The sequence below is a fragment of the Microtus pennsylvanicus genome, chromosome 5 (genome assembly GCF_037038515.1).
Source record: "Microtus pennsylvanicus isolate mMicPen1 chromosome 5, mMicPen1.hap1, whole genome shotgun sequence".
Classification (NCBI taxonomy): Eukaryota; Metazoa; Chordata; class Mammalia; order Rodentia; family Cricetidae; genus Microtus; species Microtus pennsylvanicus.
This window is the reverse complement of record NC_134583.1, coordinates 35,776,490-35,792,477: the sequence shown is the minus strand read 5'-3', so window position 1 is coordinate 35,792,477 and position 15,988 is coordinate 35,776,490. Positions and strand designations below refer to the sequence as shown.

Here is a 15,988-nt window from a genome sequence, read left to right as displayed (position 1 = left end):
CGTCCCCGCGGGCCGGGCCAGCGAAGGCGGCGCCCGCGCGTCCTCCAGCCAGCGGCCGCGGCCAGCCCCGGAGGCGGCCCCGCAGCGCCGCAGCCGCGCGTTCCCCGGGCCCGAGCAGCTGCCGCAGCCGCCGCAGGCGCGAGGAGCCCGGCGTCCCGGGCCGCAGCCCGGCGTAGGCATGCAGGCGAGGCGCCTGGCCAAGCGCCCCAGCCTGGGCAGCCGCCGCGGGGGCGCTGCGCCCGCTCCCGCCTCCGAGGCCGCCGCGCTGGGGCTCCCGCCCCCCGGCCCCAGCCCCGCCGCCGCCGCACCGGGAAGCTGGAGGCCGCCGCTCCCGCCGCCGCGCGGGACCGGTCCCTCGCGCGCCGCCGCCGCCGCCGCCTCGTCGCCGGTCCTGCTGCTGCTGGGCGAGGAGGACGAGGACGAGGAGGGCGCGGGCCGGAGGCGCAGGGCGCGCGGGCGGCTGGCCGAGAAGCCCCGAGGGGGCGCGGAGGAGGACGACGACGACGAGGAAGAGGACGAAGAGGTGGTCGTCGAGGTGGTGGACGGCGACGAGGACGACGAGGACGCGGAGGAGCGCTTCGGGCCCCTCGGACCCGGCCGTGCGCTTCCCAAGGGCCCGGCCCGGGGAGCGGCGAAGGTGCGTGCCGGGGGCGCCGCGGGCTCTCGGGGCAGCCGGGCGCCGGGGAGCGAGCGAGCGAGGGAGGGAGGCCGAGCGGCGCTGTGCCGCGCGGGCCGGGAGGGGTGTGTCAGGCGGCCGTGGGCAGCGCGCGGAACTGCGGCTCGGCGGAGCCCTGGCGGCCTGGCGTTGCTCAGAGGCCGGGCGGGTTCGTGGTCCTGCGTGCCTGTGGGAGAAGAACGCTTCTCCCGGGCACGGTGGGGAACTTGGGAGCGGGACGAGGTAGGAGAGGATCGCCCCTGATCGGCCCGGCGTTGACATTTTTATTCTGCTTTGGGGACGCAGGAGTGTTTCCCTTGTTTAAGCTTCTGGAAACTAGCAAGCAGCCTGCTCCACCTCCCTCCACCTGAGAGCAGTTGTTGATCCGTTTCCATCACAGGCACTTGTGAAGGAATCGTGAGCCTGTGCAGCAATGACCAGGACCTTGGTTCCCGCGTGTTTTTTGCTGGTGTCCCCCTCCCTCCCCGCGCTTTTCCTCGCCTTCCTTAAACTGGACGTCCTAAACATTTTTGTGTCTGCCCCCTCCCCGCTCATAAGGTTACAGCTGAGGGAAGAGGAAAGCGAGAAAGGTGGTGGTGGTGTGGTGACGTTCACAGTGATTGCCAGTTTCGGCTAATGCTCGCCAAGTCCCCATCCGCACTAAAGCACCGAGCGATCTTTCCGTTTTTGTATCTTCAGGAGATAAAGGGTTTATTATTACACAACTGACTGGCTGAGGTTCCATGCACGCTATTGGACAAAGAAACTGCGTTGAGGTTCATGCACCGTGTATGTTGCTAAGAAGTTTTGAGGGCAGCAAGTGGCAAACGAGGGAGAGTTGTTTCTCTCCAGATAGCAGAATAGCCAAAATTCTTGGGAGTTTTCAGAAGAAAATGCATAATAGACAAGTTGATAGAGATTATTGTTTTTAAAATCTCCTTGTATCCGCTCTCAAAAGTGGCTGGAAGCTTGTACTTATATTTACAATGAAAAGTTCAACAGCGGTTAGGGCAGCCCCGCAATAGATGTGGGAATGTGGGAATGTGTTTCTTTTCTAGGCCACCCTGAAGTACTACTGCCTGGCTCCCAGTGTGAGAAGATTTGAGCAAATGGTCATTTGGGTGATAGTTTTTGACAGCTGCCTGCTGGAATCCGGAGTGCCCACACTCATTACTCGGCCTGCTGAAAAGCCTGCTTTGTGTGGCAACAGGATATAGCTGGGTTTCAATTAAGTTCCATAGCATCAGTGACACCGAATAAGACAGACTCCTTAGCGGTTTTGCTCAGACACACTCAATGTGTCAGGGGGTTTGAACAGTGATTACACAAATTGAGATGGAAAAATTAATAAGTTATGCTCTGTGATCCAAGCAGGCCCCATGTAGAAGCCTGTTCTTTAAACCCAGAATAGGATGTGATCGTTAGCATTAGCAGAAAAAATTTTTCACATCTCCAAATGAATTCAAATTCTTTCAAATTTCTAACACATTGCTTTGCTCACAAGTTTTATAGCACATTGCTCACAACTTCTGAGAAGTTACATGTTGAATATGCCGCGGTATAATTTATCTTCTTTCATCACTTTAGCGCTATCCTGATACTGCATCTGAAGAGATTTTTTTAATGGAACATAACAAATTCATTTGCATTTCTGTGTATCCATGTGCTTATTTGTTTGACAAATATTTACCGAGCACCCCCTTTGTGCCAGGTGCTACTGTGGAACACAGCAGGGTATGACTTTATCATGCTTGCACATGTGTGCGACGTCATAGCATAGCAGTCAGCCAACGTGTGATCATGACACTTAGGATTTGTGCTGTAGCAACTTCAGCCTTCCTGAGGGGAGCCAGTGACCATGCCAGAGCTGGTTTAAGCAAAGAGATGGGGCTTGATTCCTAACTGGTTTCATAGATCTCCCCTCCTTTCCCATCTTAGCAAGTCTAGCAGTTTATCAGTGCGCAGATATTTATGACCTGTACTTTAAACATATTACAATTATATTTGTGTATGTAGCGTGCACATTTGCAGTGGTATGCGTAGGGAAATCAGAGGGCAGCTTTGTATGGAGTCCTTCCTTCCCACCCACCTTTCTGCTTTCCAGAGCTCAAACTCAGGTTGTCATGCTTGCACGGCAAATGTCCCCACCCTCTGGACATCTCAACTAGTTTTACTTACCACTTGCAGGAAAATACCTCTAAGACTTCTGTTTCCTCCTTCCTGCTTAAGAACCACGTTTGTCTGATTTAGGAGCTGTCGCAGAAATTGCTCTGGAGCCGGTGGGTGGAAATTTACTATGGCTGTGTATTGCAGTGAGTACCGGAGTGCGGGAGGGCAGCCAGTGGCGGGATGGCAGGCAAGCAGTTTGAAACAGCCTGGTTCTGCCCACTACATCCTCCTTACGGATGTAAATCAAGTGCACTGAGTGCCTGAGCTGATCCTGCCTGGAGCTTGGTTCATGACTGAGGAAATCGAAGCAAAGAAGTGGGGGATGGGAAAAAGACAAGGATTGCCTAGCAGACCTGGGGTAAGTGGGAGGGAAATGGTGCTAATTTTCTTTAGATTCTAGAAAGAAAAGAGAAGGCTTCGGGGGGGGGGGGGCAAAACCCTTTTTGGGAGGGGACATATGATCTTTAAGCAGAGACGTGTTGTGCAGGATCCTCCCAAGATCCTAGACCGGGAAGTAGCTGTTGTAACTCTCAGGTGAGAAGCTGGAACTTGGCAGGAAGGAGGTCCCTGTCCGAGGCAGGCCTGGGCCAGTATAGGAAAGGAGGCCCTTTAAAGATACAGCGTGAAGCCGGGCGGTGGTGGTGCACGCCTTTAATCCCAGCACTCGGGAGGCAGAGGCAGGCGGATCTCTGTGAGTTCGAGACCAGCCTGGTCTACAAGAGCTAGTTCCAGGACAGGCTCCAAAACCATAGAGAAACCCTGTCTGGAAAAACCAAAAAAAAAAAAAATAAATAAATAAAAAATAAATAAATAAATAAATAAATAAAAAATAAAGATACAGTGTGGTGTCTCTGGGAGGTTTCATCAGGAAGAGCTCGCCAGGTGGCTGGTAGGGGGAGGATGGAGAGCAGTGAGGTACTGTCGCTCACACAACCCTCGGAGACTGAGTGCTCCTTGGCATTAGCTGAAGACAGTGGACCAATTCAGGGTCCCTTGTGAAGCTCATCCTGCCAGAGTGTTTGATGGCCTGGGTGAAGGACGCAAAGGAAGAGAGGAATGAATTCCTGGCAAAGGATGCTGTGAGCCCTTTGCCGAGACTGGGGGAACTGCAGGCCGGAGGGCTCTGTTAGGACAGATGAAGAGTGAGGTGATGGGAGGCTTGGCGGGGGAGGTTGCAGGCAGGCTGGTGTGCTTAGGATGAGGATCTGAGGGGGAGGCCTGGGCTAGAAAGGGAATTTGAAAATCAGCAGCCTGTTGATGTCAGAGGTCATATGGGCCGGGCTTTGGATGCAACACCACTTCAGTGGGTTCTAGGAGAAGCTGGTGGAGGTGGTCGAAGCAGTATCAGATGTGTAGAAAATGTAATGTTTAGAAACCAAGAGAAGAAATCGCTTCAAAAACCGAGGGACAAGTAGTAAGATGTTGAATAAATACAAAGAGACATTCCTTTGTGCTGGAACTTGGTGCGGTTTTTTTTAAAGGTTCATTCTTACGTGTCTGGATGCTATGCCTGCATGTCTGTGTGTGCACCGTGTCTGTGCAGTGCTATGGAGCCCAGAAGAGGGTGTCATCTCCCTGAACTGGCGTTAGATGGCTGTGAGCCCTCATGTGGGTACAGGAATTGAAGCGAGGATTTCTGAAAGAGCTGCCAGTGCCCCTAACCACTGAGCCATATCCCAGCCCCCACCCGTTATTCCTGATAGAAGTTTGTGTTATAGTCAGCTGGACTGAGCCTTGACGGCAAGGCGAGGCTGTTAGGGTATGTGTATAGAACTCTCGGGAGTAAGAAAGGTCTATTTTGTTTCTTACAGGTGAGGTGAAGTGAGCTCAGGACTAGTGATGAGAATGCCAGGCCTTGTCTGAAAGACCGCACACCTGGTGGTTTTCTGTTGCTTTGAAACTTTGTTCCAGATTACCATACTTTTAACCCTCCTTGGACATAGCCAAGTCTTCCATGAGTTAGGACTCCAGTTTCAGCCTGAATTTTACCTGTTGCTAAGTCTCACAAAGCCACGGATTAGATGGGCTGATTTCTCATTCGGAGTTTGGCCAAGAAAGAATTCCCTGCTAGGTGCAGAATGAAGGGGCGGAATTCATTTCTCTGAATGAGAAAGACGGAGGGCCCCAGCTTCTTGCTGACTGCACCTAAGTGCTTCGTCTTTCCTGGAGCTCTTATTCCTCCAGTGTCTCCTCTACAGCTGTTTCATGTAGGCCTCCTCAGGATGGCCTCTTGTTTTATCAAACAAACAAGGAGAATCTTGGGGCCACCAGTAGGGTTATCTTCTATGGGCAGACATGAACTCCCTGTCTTTGCCACATTATCTTGGTTGGAAACAAGTTAACAGGTTGTGCCTAGTCTAAAAGGCAGAGATTATCCAAGTAGGTGGAGATGTGAGGGTCACAGGCATCATCCCTGGGAAGTAAGAAAGGAAACTGGAGCAGAGGGGGTGGGGGTGTCACTGCAGAGGGAAAGCACCTGGAAAGCTGTAGAGGGAGGACCTGGAACCCAGGTGGAAGAAAACTGCCCTTTGAACTCTTCAGTGAACTGGAAAGGCAGAGACGGTGGAGGACTAGCTGGGGTCCAGTTTTTATATGGATGATGATGGTCAGGTGACTAGCGCATGCCGAGAGCCTCTGTCCTCCCCATGCAGAGAGCGGGAGCAATGAGAGTGACCTGAGGGCGTTACGAGCTGGAGACGTGTCTGGGAGAGCAGGAAAGTTGCCAGACTCCATAGAGAGCCCATCTGGGGTTTGCGGTTCCGTGTTTATAGAGCAAGAAGCTTGCCTGGGCGTGTGGTTTCCCCAACTCCATGCTCTGGCCTCCTGCACAGAATGATAATCATAAAAGCAATCCCAGCGAACACATATGGAGTGACTCACGTGGCCAGTGCAATTGCCTTCCCCTTCACCAGGCACCATAGCCAGCATGAGTGAGAGGCAGGCCAGGTGGGACTGTTTGTTACTTTTACGGAAGGGACAAACCGCTAAGACGCAGGGCTCGACTGGATGGAGCCCTGGGCAGTCTTCTGCCAGCTGCCCCTGTGGAAAAGGCAGGGTGGAGGAGGGTGGAGTTTTGGCGGGAGTCCTGGCTGTGGAAAGAAGGAGAGGGACTGACTGGTTCTTGCTGGTGCTGCCTGGGCTCTGTGGGACCAGGGACACAGAATAATAAGGGCAGGAGAGACTGGGGCGGAGTAGTAAAACAGTTGTGGAGGAAACAGAGGTTAAGTCAATAAAGCCATGACAATAGGTTTCAAAAGAGTGCTAAGAGTGTTTACTGCATCCTTTTGAGACAGGAATTATCCTAAATATTTCACCTGAAAGAGGACTTCCTGAGGCTTCTGTTCTCCAGCTGGGGATACCAGCGTAGGTGATATACCACTTCAGGATAAATGGTTGCAAATAGAGGCATGAGTTTGCCACCATAGCCTGGGCTTTTATCCACACCTCGTTCTCTGTGGTCTGTTTGGGTCTTGTGTTTCTAGGTTCTTACCACCATATTCAAATAATTTTAAATGCACATACATAGTAAATTAGCAGGAAGTTTTATTTCATTTAAAAATTTCTGTGTGGTGGTGGTGGTGGTGCGCGCGCGCGTGTGTGTGTGTGTGTGTGGCAGGTGCACATGTGCTGCATGTACATGTGGAAGTCAGGACAGCTCTGGGGGCAGTTGGGTCTGTCTTTCTGCTTTGTTGAGGTGAGGTTCTTGTTGTCTGTTACACTGTGTACTCTGGGCTAGCTGGCCTGTTAGCTCCTAGGAGATTCTCTTGTTCCTGCCTCTCGCCTTTTGTCTTACAGTAAGCATGTGTATCACTGTATAGATGTGTGTATAGATGCTTCCCACCACATCCACCTTTTTAAAAACCTCCCTCTTGTATCAAACTGAGGCCCTTGGGCTTCTTCTGCCCAAATGCTTTGATCCGCTGAACTTTCTCACAATCCCAGTGTGCTTTACTCAGAGAGACTATACAGAGTGCACTACTTCAGCTAGAATGGCTAAGAGTAGAGTTATTGTTTGGGGCTTCCTTTAATGGGGTCCAGGAGGAGTAGGTTGCTATGGGGAGCAGCACAAGTGATCCTCTGTTTTGATTGACAAGCTTGAGGTATGTGAGTCTTTCTTTAGTGTGTGTGTTCTTTTCCACATGCGTGTGCACACCCAGGCATAAGGTGGGAAAAGGGGATTTCCCCTCAAAGTTGCATAGTTGGCCTTGCAGTTTTTAACTGGTTCAGGCTGGACTGGCCCTCTGCCTTGAGTTTCCAGACACAAACCAGGACATTTTAAAACAGAAACTAAACACAAAAGGAGAATTACCAAGGAGCTGCCAGAGAAAGGGAGACCAGTGCATTGTTGGAAGCCGAAATCAGGATGTAGGTAGATGCAGCTCAGTGCAGTTGGGCGTCCCAGGTTGCCGAGTGCATTGCTGGAAACGGTGTGTGTATATAGGGGGCTTTCCATTCACTTGGCTGTTCCAGTCTGAAACCCTCTGATGTGCAGCTAGGAACTACTGCCCATTTTTCACTGATGGCGAAGACAGCAGAAACATCGATGCTGCTGAGTATCTGGGATGCACTGCTTTATTGCTGTAGTGCCCCTCCCTACATTTCGTCATGAACTGAAACAAGAAGAAAAACTCGATATTACAGTGATGTCTGTTTCCCATGCGGAAGGTGTATTTGCATACCCACACTCCTCCCCAGTAACCCTGACCCTCTCCTGAGAGGACTCTGCAAATACTGACTGACATGGTGAGCAATACTTCAACCGAGGTTTTCCTAACAACCCAATAAAAGGGCCGTGTCAAACAGAGGAAGGCTTTAATGATATCTCCATTTTTGGCAAAGACAGAACAGTGGGGAGCTTGGATAACAAGACCCAGGACAGTGCTTTCCAGTGCTATGTAGAAGTTTAACCAAGCAGAACTCAGCAATCTAGAGAGTTTGATAATTCAGTGATATAATAAATTACGAGGAACCTGAAAGTTCATCAAGATTTCCTACATTGAAAAACTGCGGAGAGAATGCTCTTAAATGAAGGAATGTATGTTAGCAAGACTGTTCTCAGTGCCCCTAGTGTTAATTAGACATGGTCCATGGCTGTGTGCCAGCTCTCCAGGGGTGGCTAACACATTTTCCAGCTTATCTCTTGACCATCAGATGACTCAAGGCGCCTTTGGCAGGGACCCCATATCCCACACTGCCTTCCAGTTTGCTAACAAGTGCATGTTTTACAGATTGTCTGTGTTGGCTCACAGAGAAGGTGTGTGCTAAAGATACCACACACAGTTGTCCTTTAGAGACCTGTAGACCGCTGGAGTTAGAAGGGACATGGAGATCAACTAATAATCTAATTCCCTGCCTTGTCTGTGGAGGACGCAAATACCTGTCCAACTCTGCCTTTTGATACCAGGCCTCTCTGCCCACCCGTAGTCTTCCTGGAATGACCCTCACACAACTCTAATGGAGTTGTGGATAGGGACATCACCGTTTTCCAAAGTATTCAGCTTCTAACTTTGAAAAGCTCATTCTCCTGTGTTACTGTGGGGGTGGGGTGGGATGCCTGACTTGCCACTGGTATGAATCCTGCCTGGGCCGGTCCCTTTCCCCCTCTCTGTGAGTCTTTCAAAGGACTGCATTCTTAAGAGAGTGGTTACAAATAGAAAGTCACTGTGAGCAGCTGGCCCTGACCCCTTGTGCAGCGTGTACCTGGTAAGTTTGCCTAGGGTCTCTTCTTTTAGCACTTGGCCATGGTTGTATAGGACTGCCCATACCACAAGATTATCAAAAGGGTACCTGAACCCCCTTACCTCTTAATGAGAAGGAGCCAAAGCGAGCAACAGTGCTTGCACATGGCTGAACTTTAAATCCCCGGGACTGGATTCATTTAGCCCCATCCCAGTTAGATGAGCATGCGCTCTGGGTTCTGGCGGTCATGAGGGATGGATGCCTGCTGTTCCTGCCCTGCTGCACCCGCAGATCAGAGCTGTGATATTTGCCTAAGTCAGACCTTCAGCTGCCCCATACAGTTTCATCTTAGGCGAAGGCACAGCTTCTGACTGAGTTTTGGAAGCATTTCACAATACTGCAAGCTCTCATGACCAACCTTGTGGCTCGGCCAGATACCTGACTCCAAACCAGGATGATTCCTGGCTGTGCTCATTCTTCACAGGGAACTAGCAGTGCCCGGGCTGCCTCTGCTTCCAGGAGTCCGCAGCCTGTCAGATGCTCTGTAGGGAGGTGCGAAGTCCTCTGCTCCCTTCGCGTCTCAGACGATCATGATTCGTTCTTCCAGGCCAATTTACTGGGTCACAACTTGGCATGCAATTTTGATATATACCTTAAAACAATGCAACCAAACAATTCATATAAAAAAAATTATATGGTCTGGCCAGGAGGTAATTCCTAGACTGAATTTTGCAAGTGCCTGCAGTTGTTGCTCTTTAGGAAGAAGGAACAGAATATATAACTCTGAAATATGGGGGAGTAGAATTGGAATGATTAAATTCATTTCACTGAAGATACTGTTTTGGAAAATCCTGTGTTAGAATTTGTGGGAAAGACAGATTTAATTGTCGAGGTTTTGTGTGTGTGTGCACGCGCACACACATGCACATACATGCATCTGCATATGGAAGCCAGTGGTCATTGTTAGGTATATCATTCACCATTTAAAGTAATTAAAAACTTATTTATTGTGTGTTTTTGGAGTGTGTGTATGTATGTCCACGTATCATATATGAGGACTTAGGTCCCCCTGTGGCTAGAATGACAGCATTGTGAGCTGCCATGTGCTGGGTCATGTCTCCAGTCTCACCATTTTTTTTTTTAGTAAATATGTTTTAATAGATTTCTTTGAAAATGTTTTAGATATATATTACATCATTTATATTAATTATGTTAGTGATACATTTCAAAAATACAGAAGCTCAAATTTCTAAATATCGTTATTTGTTCACATAGTAAGAAAAATCATATTAAAAGGACTGGATAAAAAACAACACAGAAAGAAATTATTAGCTGTGTGACTGGTTCTCTTGGGTCCTAATCATATCTCTCTAAGTGTTGGCCGAAGTCATATATTGATAGACTATATAGTCTTAAATGTATTTGGAACAAACATTAGCACCCATTCTTCTTTGCTGCATCCATATCCTAAGTTATAAGGTAACATCTCATAAAAATTAGATATTGGATAGATGCTGTTCGAATTTAATGGCAATGTTTCTCTCACTATTCTTTTATTCATCTATTAGCACAAATTCCATGTGAATTAGCAATAAGCAATGTCAAGAATTCGCTAGCACCCATCAGCATGGACACCAGTATGTTCATGTCAACAGTAACGTGCTCTTTGAATGGCTGATTTCTAGCTGTTTCATTCAAAAGTCATGCAACCAGAAGTGCTGATGTTTTATAGACAAAATGTCTAGGGTTTTCTTTCATTAGGATATAGGAGTAGAGCCTTGCACAGTGGCAGGATATGAGGTTTATCTAAGGCACAACTGTTGCTAATTAGAACACAGAAGTCGAGGGTACAACAGATTGTTAGTTACCGATAACTGAGAAGCTGGGGAATGGATGCAGAAAGACTCAAGTGATTATATATACTGCATATCTGTTTGAAATTTATCATAAAACGTTCAATTACATGGAGTGTCACCAAAAACTTTTACTGCTGCTTATTCTAAATGGTAAAAAAATCTATCACCATGCTTGGGAACAAGTTTTTTCTCTAAAGAAACGCCAAATATAGTTTTCAGTACGTCTTCTATTTCTTCCTCCTTCAGACTCTTAAATTCTACAAGATCTATGTTGTCCTTATAACTGAATCTCCTATAGGTGAGGGTGGAGCCCACCAAACAGTGAACCCCCTCTGGGGTCTGCAAGGAACAAAATGACTTGCTTGTAAACACAGATGCTGGCGACGTCTGGAGGTAGATATTCATGGACTCGAAGTCCTCAATATAGTGCGCGGCTCCAGAGTGAAAGAGTAGATTTTCCGATACTCGTTCTTCTCAAGGAGGTCGGAGTTAACAAATTCTTGGTTTGGAATATACTGCTCTCTTCTGATTTGGTCCAAGTACCAGGTTCCATTCTCTTCCGTCAAACGGAAGATGGCAGGCACCTGAGGCTGATCGTTCCCAGATGCTAATTCTAGAGGTTCCCACATCTGGTAAGAACGTCCAAATCCAGCATCAACAATATAGTTCCTGTCACTGATGGTCACCTGGACCAGAAGGTGAATCATACCAGTGCTGTACTTATTAGCTGGAGCGTTAAAGACGTAGCCTCCCAACATAGTGGTTTCCAAGCCCATTTTAGTCAGAGCCCAGTACAGGAGATGATTAACCTGAAGACACCACCCACCCCTCTTCTTCCTCACAACTTGATCAAAGATGGCCTCTAAGCTCAGCTCCATGGGTTCCCCGCAATGGATGTTCAAGTTTTCAAAGGGAACAGCTCGTATCTGGTGCTGAAGGATTTCAGTTAACGTTTGCAAGTCCAGTTTGTTCCTGGAGTTCTGATAACCAATTCGTTCAAAGTATGGTTCAATGTCCATGGTTCGCCAGCTACTAGGACCGCGGCCAGGAAGACCAGGAAGCCACCATTTTGTGTTTTGAAACAAGGTCTCTTACTGAATGTGGAGCCCATTGATTCAGCTAGACTGGCTGACCCGAGCGCCCTCAGGATCAGCGTCTTTGCCTCCTCAGCATTGTGGTATGCACTGCCATGCCTGGCTTTTTATGGAGGTACCGCAGATCTGAACTGCTGTGTGGCAAGCTTCCTACTGACTGACGGAGCCCTGTCCGCAGCCTCTTCTGTAGGGTTTTGGAGAGTCTAAACATCACAGAAATGTACATTTGGATTGGGGTGGTTTACTGACTGACGGAGCCCTGTCCGCAGCCTCTTCTGTAGAGTTTTGGAGAATCTAAACATCACAGAAATGTACATTTGGATTGGGGTGGTTTGGGTTGTAGGACCCCTCAGGTCCCTGAGGGTGAAGAAGCAGAAAGTACCTTTGGGCTCCTCTGCGAGGGCTTGGTTCTGTGGCTTCCCCTGTGTCCCTTTCATAGTGGAAGGTGTAAGGATAGTACTGTCTCTATTTTAGGACACACCGAGTAGCCAATCAAAATGAGTGAATATCAAGTGTGACAGACAGCGTTTTAAATTCAATCTGTCTGCCTGCCTCCCTCCCGCACTCCCTCCCTCCCTTCTTTCTCTTTCTTTTAAAGACTGTATATCCTACAATTTTATTTGCCAAATCTTGCAGTCAGGGTAATTCTCTGCTGATGGGACCTTCAGTGTCATCTCTTTAGTAAGATGCCACAGGAGCAGACTTGAGTCCAAGCTGACGACCCCGCAGTGCCCCCAGCTCACTGCTAGTTTCTGTCAATCGGGACACGCTGCAGAGCAGGCTCTGGCTTCAAGCCTGTGACCGGCCTCACTGACAGGCTCCTCTGCTTCCGTGTTAGCAGTTGTTGGAGAACGTGGCCCAGAGACCTCCCCAGTGTGGCAGTGAATGGCAGTACAGGTCCCTCAAGCTTTTCAGAAAGCTTTGGTTTGTAAATGATTTACAGTCCCCAGTCCTCTGGTATTGTGCCCCCAAGGCATTCCAGTGAGCTGCCTCCCCAGCTGACCCAGCTGAGCTGGGGCTGGGTAGTGAGCTTTATCCTTCCCTCCCAGCCTGATCTAGTCCGGGAGGCTAGAGGCTGTTGCTCTTCTGCTTGTGGTCTGTTTGGACCTGTAACTCAGTTGCTGCCCCAGTGACCACAGTGTGTGCGCCCTTGCAGCCTCTCTTCCTCATTTGCATGACTAAGAATCTCGGGTGTGGGCTTGCCCTTCCTAGATTTCTGTCTCTGGGAGTTGGTGAAGGGTGGATCGGATCCTTAGCCTGAAGTTTATGTGCTGTACTTTATCTCCTGGGAGGGAGCTGCCCAGTGAGACAGGATTCTGAGTCAGCTCTGGAAAATCCAGGTAAAAACAGAGAAGAGGTTTTCTCCCGTAATAAAACCTTTGAGTGAGTTGGAAGAGTCACAGAGCACAGACCCCAGGAAAGGAGTCCTCGCGTGTGTACCAAGGCCATTGGCAGCTTCTGCAACGATGAATACAATTGCGTCATTTGTCTATTTTACAAGCTTTTTAGACTGAACGCTCCTCCCCTGTTTAAGAGCACTTTTCCTTTGGGTACCTTTAGGAAATATTGGTTTATAATTCCTTTTTTTTCGGTGGGAGAGCCAGAAGTGTCTGCCTAATGACTTGATAAAGAACTGAAAACCTGGGCCAGGAAGATGGTTCAGCAGGTAAAAATGTATGCTTGTGTGAGTCTGGTGTGATGACCCGAATTCAACCCCCAAGAGTCACATTAAAAAAAAAGCTGGCTAGGCAGTGTTGGAACACACCTTTAATCCAAGCACTTGGGAGGCAGAAGCATGAGGATCTCTCTGAGTTCGAGGCCAGCCTGGTCTACAGAGCTAGTTCCAGGACAGCCAGGGCTACATAGCGAAATCCTGTCTTGAAAGACCAACGGGGGTGTGTGTGTGGGGAACTGGGAAACAAAGCTGAACAGCTTCCTGTGTTGGTTCCCACCTGTAATCCCAGCACCTGTGGTAGGATAGGAGGTGGACACGGAAACGCCACTCAGAAACATGGAGTTCACAGTGAAGGAAGACAGCTAGCCCTGCCTCAGAGTAGAGTGGGAGGGGCTTCAGAGAGTTGTGCTCTGACCCCCACTTGTTTGCTGTGGCATGTGTGCCCCGCCCCCAGCGCCCCGCCCCCAGCGCTCATACTTGATGGCCATACTAAATTTATTTTATTTTAGAGATTTTTTTGGTTTTTTGAGACAGTGTTTCTCTTTATAACAGTCCTGGCTGTCCTGAAACTCTCTTTGTAGACCAGGCTGGCCTCGAACTTACTGAGATCCCATCTGTCTCTGCCTCCCAAGTCACTGAAGCCCAGCTGAGATTTTATTTTTTTAAGGCAGCGTCTCACTAAGTAAGTCTGGCTCTCCTGGAACTCGCCGTGTAGACTAGGCTGGTCTTGAACCCACAGAGATCTGTTTGTCTGTACTTCTCAAGTGCTGTGGTTAAACCATCGCACCTGGCAGTTCATTTTTAGCGCACACATATGTTACATGAGTGTACCTGGAGAGGCTAGAAAGGGGTGTCGGGTGCCCTGGAACTGGGCCACAGGCAGTTAGAAGCAGCCTTGCATGATTGCTGGGAACTGAATTCATCCTCTGTAAGACCAGTGAGTGCCTAAACAGTAAACTCTTTCCCCATTAAAAACAAACAAACAAACAATCATCATCATCATCATTTTGAGGTAGGGTCTCACAGTCCTATCTGGCTAGAAACTCATAGAGATCCACCTACTTGTGCCTCCTGAATGTTGGGATTAAACGTAAACCCCTATGCCCCTCTAAATGGTCTTATTAATAAACTGTTAACAGGCATGGTGGTACCCAGGTGTAAACTTGTCTACTCTGGAAGGTTGAGGGAGGAGGATCGCTTGAGCCCAGGAGTTAGAGACCAGCCCTGGCGAACAGTAAGATCCCATATGCAAATAAACAACAAACATTGTCATGTACAGAGAAGAAATAAAGTGTTCTTAGTGGGCCTGACAGGTAGATTCAATATTGATTTTGGGGGAATTATTTCATCTGGTACATTTTTGGCTTTTCTAGCTATAAGCCTCATTCTCTGTGAAAGGTAGAGAACACTAACTCTCTAGGAGGCCAAATAGGGAGGTTTGAGAAATGTGGTTGTATAGATTTAAAAATATTGAGGGAGCAAAACACCACAAGGCATTTACAGCAGATTATTAATCTGTCTTCACGTCCCCAAAGAATAATGATGGGGATGCCAGGGCAGCATAAATGAAAGGACTTCTTCAGTTGACTAAGATGAGGGATTGACACCGTTCTGTGGGCACAGAGCGCCGAGTGCCATGGGACGGACTCCTGGATGTTGCTAAACATTGTTACGTGACCCCACTCCGCACCTCACAGCTTACAGCGCTCCTCATGGCTAGCCTCGTTAGACCCTCTGGATAAACACAGAGGTTCTTAACAATTTCCTCGTTTTATGGTTGTGGAGAAGCACAGAAATGGCAGCTTCTGTGGAAAGAAATTCATATGAGGTAATTTCATATCAAATGACACAGATATTTGTCAAACATTTCAGAAAACAGTTGGGACCAACAGATTTAAAAAATAATTGGAGTCGGTACCTAAGCAACAATGGAAATTCAAGGAGAGAGGAGACTTTTTTGGATCAACTTACAAATTAAAACAATGTGAATTCGTAAGTTGTCAAGTGTCTGCACGTGACTTGTGCCACGCAGTCAGCTGTGTTATTCGCTGAACACCCAGCTGCACATTTTCTGTTAATTTGGGTCGAGATCAAAAGTTTAATTAAGAACACGTTCTTCAAATGCATGTTTTGGACAGTGTTTTCAATTAGTAGATCCATGTTCTTTTAACTCAAAGTGAACCTAATAAAATACCAGAAAACTAATAAAAAGATTTGAATGACCATCTTAGAACAGAAAACCAGTGTGAAATGTTCTGTTTGGAGGAGAACTAGTGTTGCTCCGTCATATGTGCCTGTAGCAACAGTGCTGGGGTGGAGGAAGAGCTCGGACGGTTGAGGACCTGAACTCCGTCCTCAGAGCCCAGGTGAGGAAGCTTGCTGCTCAGCCAACACTGCCTGGTTGATGCTCACTAATTAAGAGCTCTTGCTGTTCTTCCAGAGGACCTGTGTCTTTTCAGGGGCCTTCCTCATTTTTATCATTATTTTAAAACTCTGTGTGTGTTGAGGTTCCCGAGGAAGTCGGAAGAGGGCGTGAGATGCCGCTGGAGTTGGAGTGACAGGTGGTTGTGATCTGTCCAGTGTAGCTGCTGGCAACTGCATTTGAGTCCTCTTCAGGAGAAGCAAGTGTTCGTACATTCTGAGCCATCTCTCCAGCCCAAAGATTAACTCTGCATGTGTGTGTGCAGATGTTTACTTTTGTGCTGGTGTCTGTGGAGGCAGGAATGAAGCGGTGGCTCCTCTGAAGCTGGGTCACAGGCAGTCACACTCCACCTCATGTAAGAACCCCTGGAGCTCACACACGGTCACACACGGTCACACGTGGTCACACTCCACCTCATGTAAGAACCCCTGGAGCTCA

The 15,988-nt window shown here is 48.5% G+C and overlaps 2 protein-coding genes across 2 annotated transcripts in view; one reads left to right on the top strand and one right to left on the bottom strand.

Annotated features, from left to right (window-relative positions):
* The first annotated feature begins 60 nt into the window (after positions 1-60).
* Znf704 (zinc finger protein 704) overlaps positions 61-15,988 on the top strand; it is a 192,161-nt gene continuing 176,233 nt past the window's right edge. Inside the window, exon 1 of the mRNA XM_075971487.1 lies at positions 61-637. Within this exon, the coding sequence (XP_075827602.1) occupies positions 179-637 (459 nt within the window). The 5' untranslated portion in view covers positions 61-178. The remainder of the gene's footprint in view (positions 638-15,988) is intronic.
* LOC142850741 (arylamine N-acetyltransferase 2-like) lies at positions 9,789-11,415 on the bottom strand. The gene is given in 2 exon segments (XM_075974657.1): positions 9,789-10,782; positions 10,785-11,415. Coding segments are annotated over 2 exon segments (879 nt in total). The 5' UTR covers positions 11,379-11,415; the 3' UTR covers positions 9,789-10,497.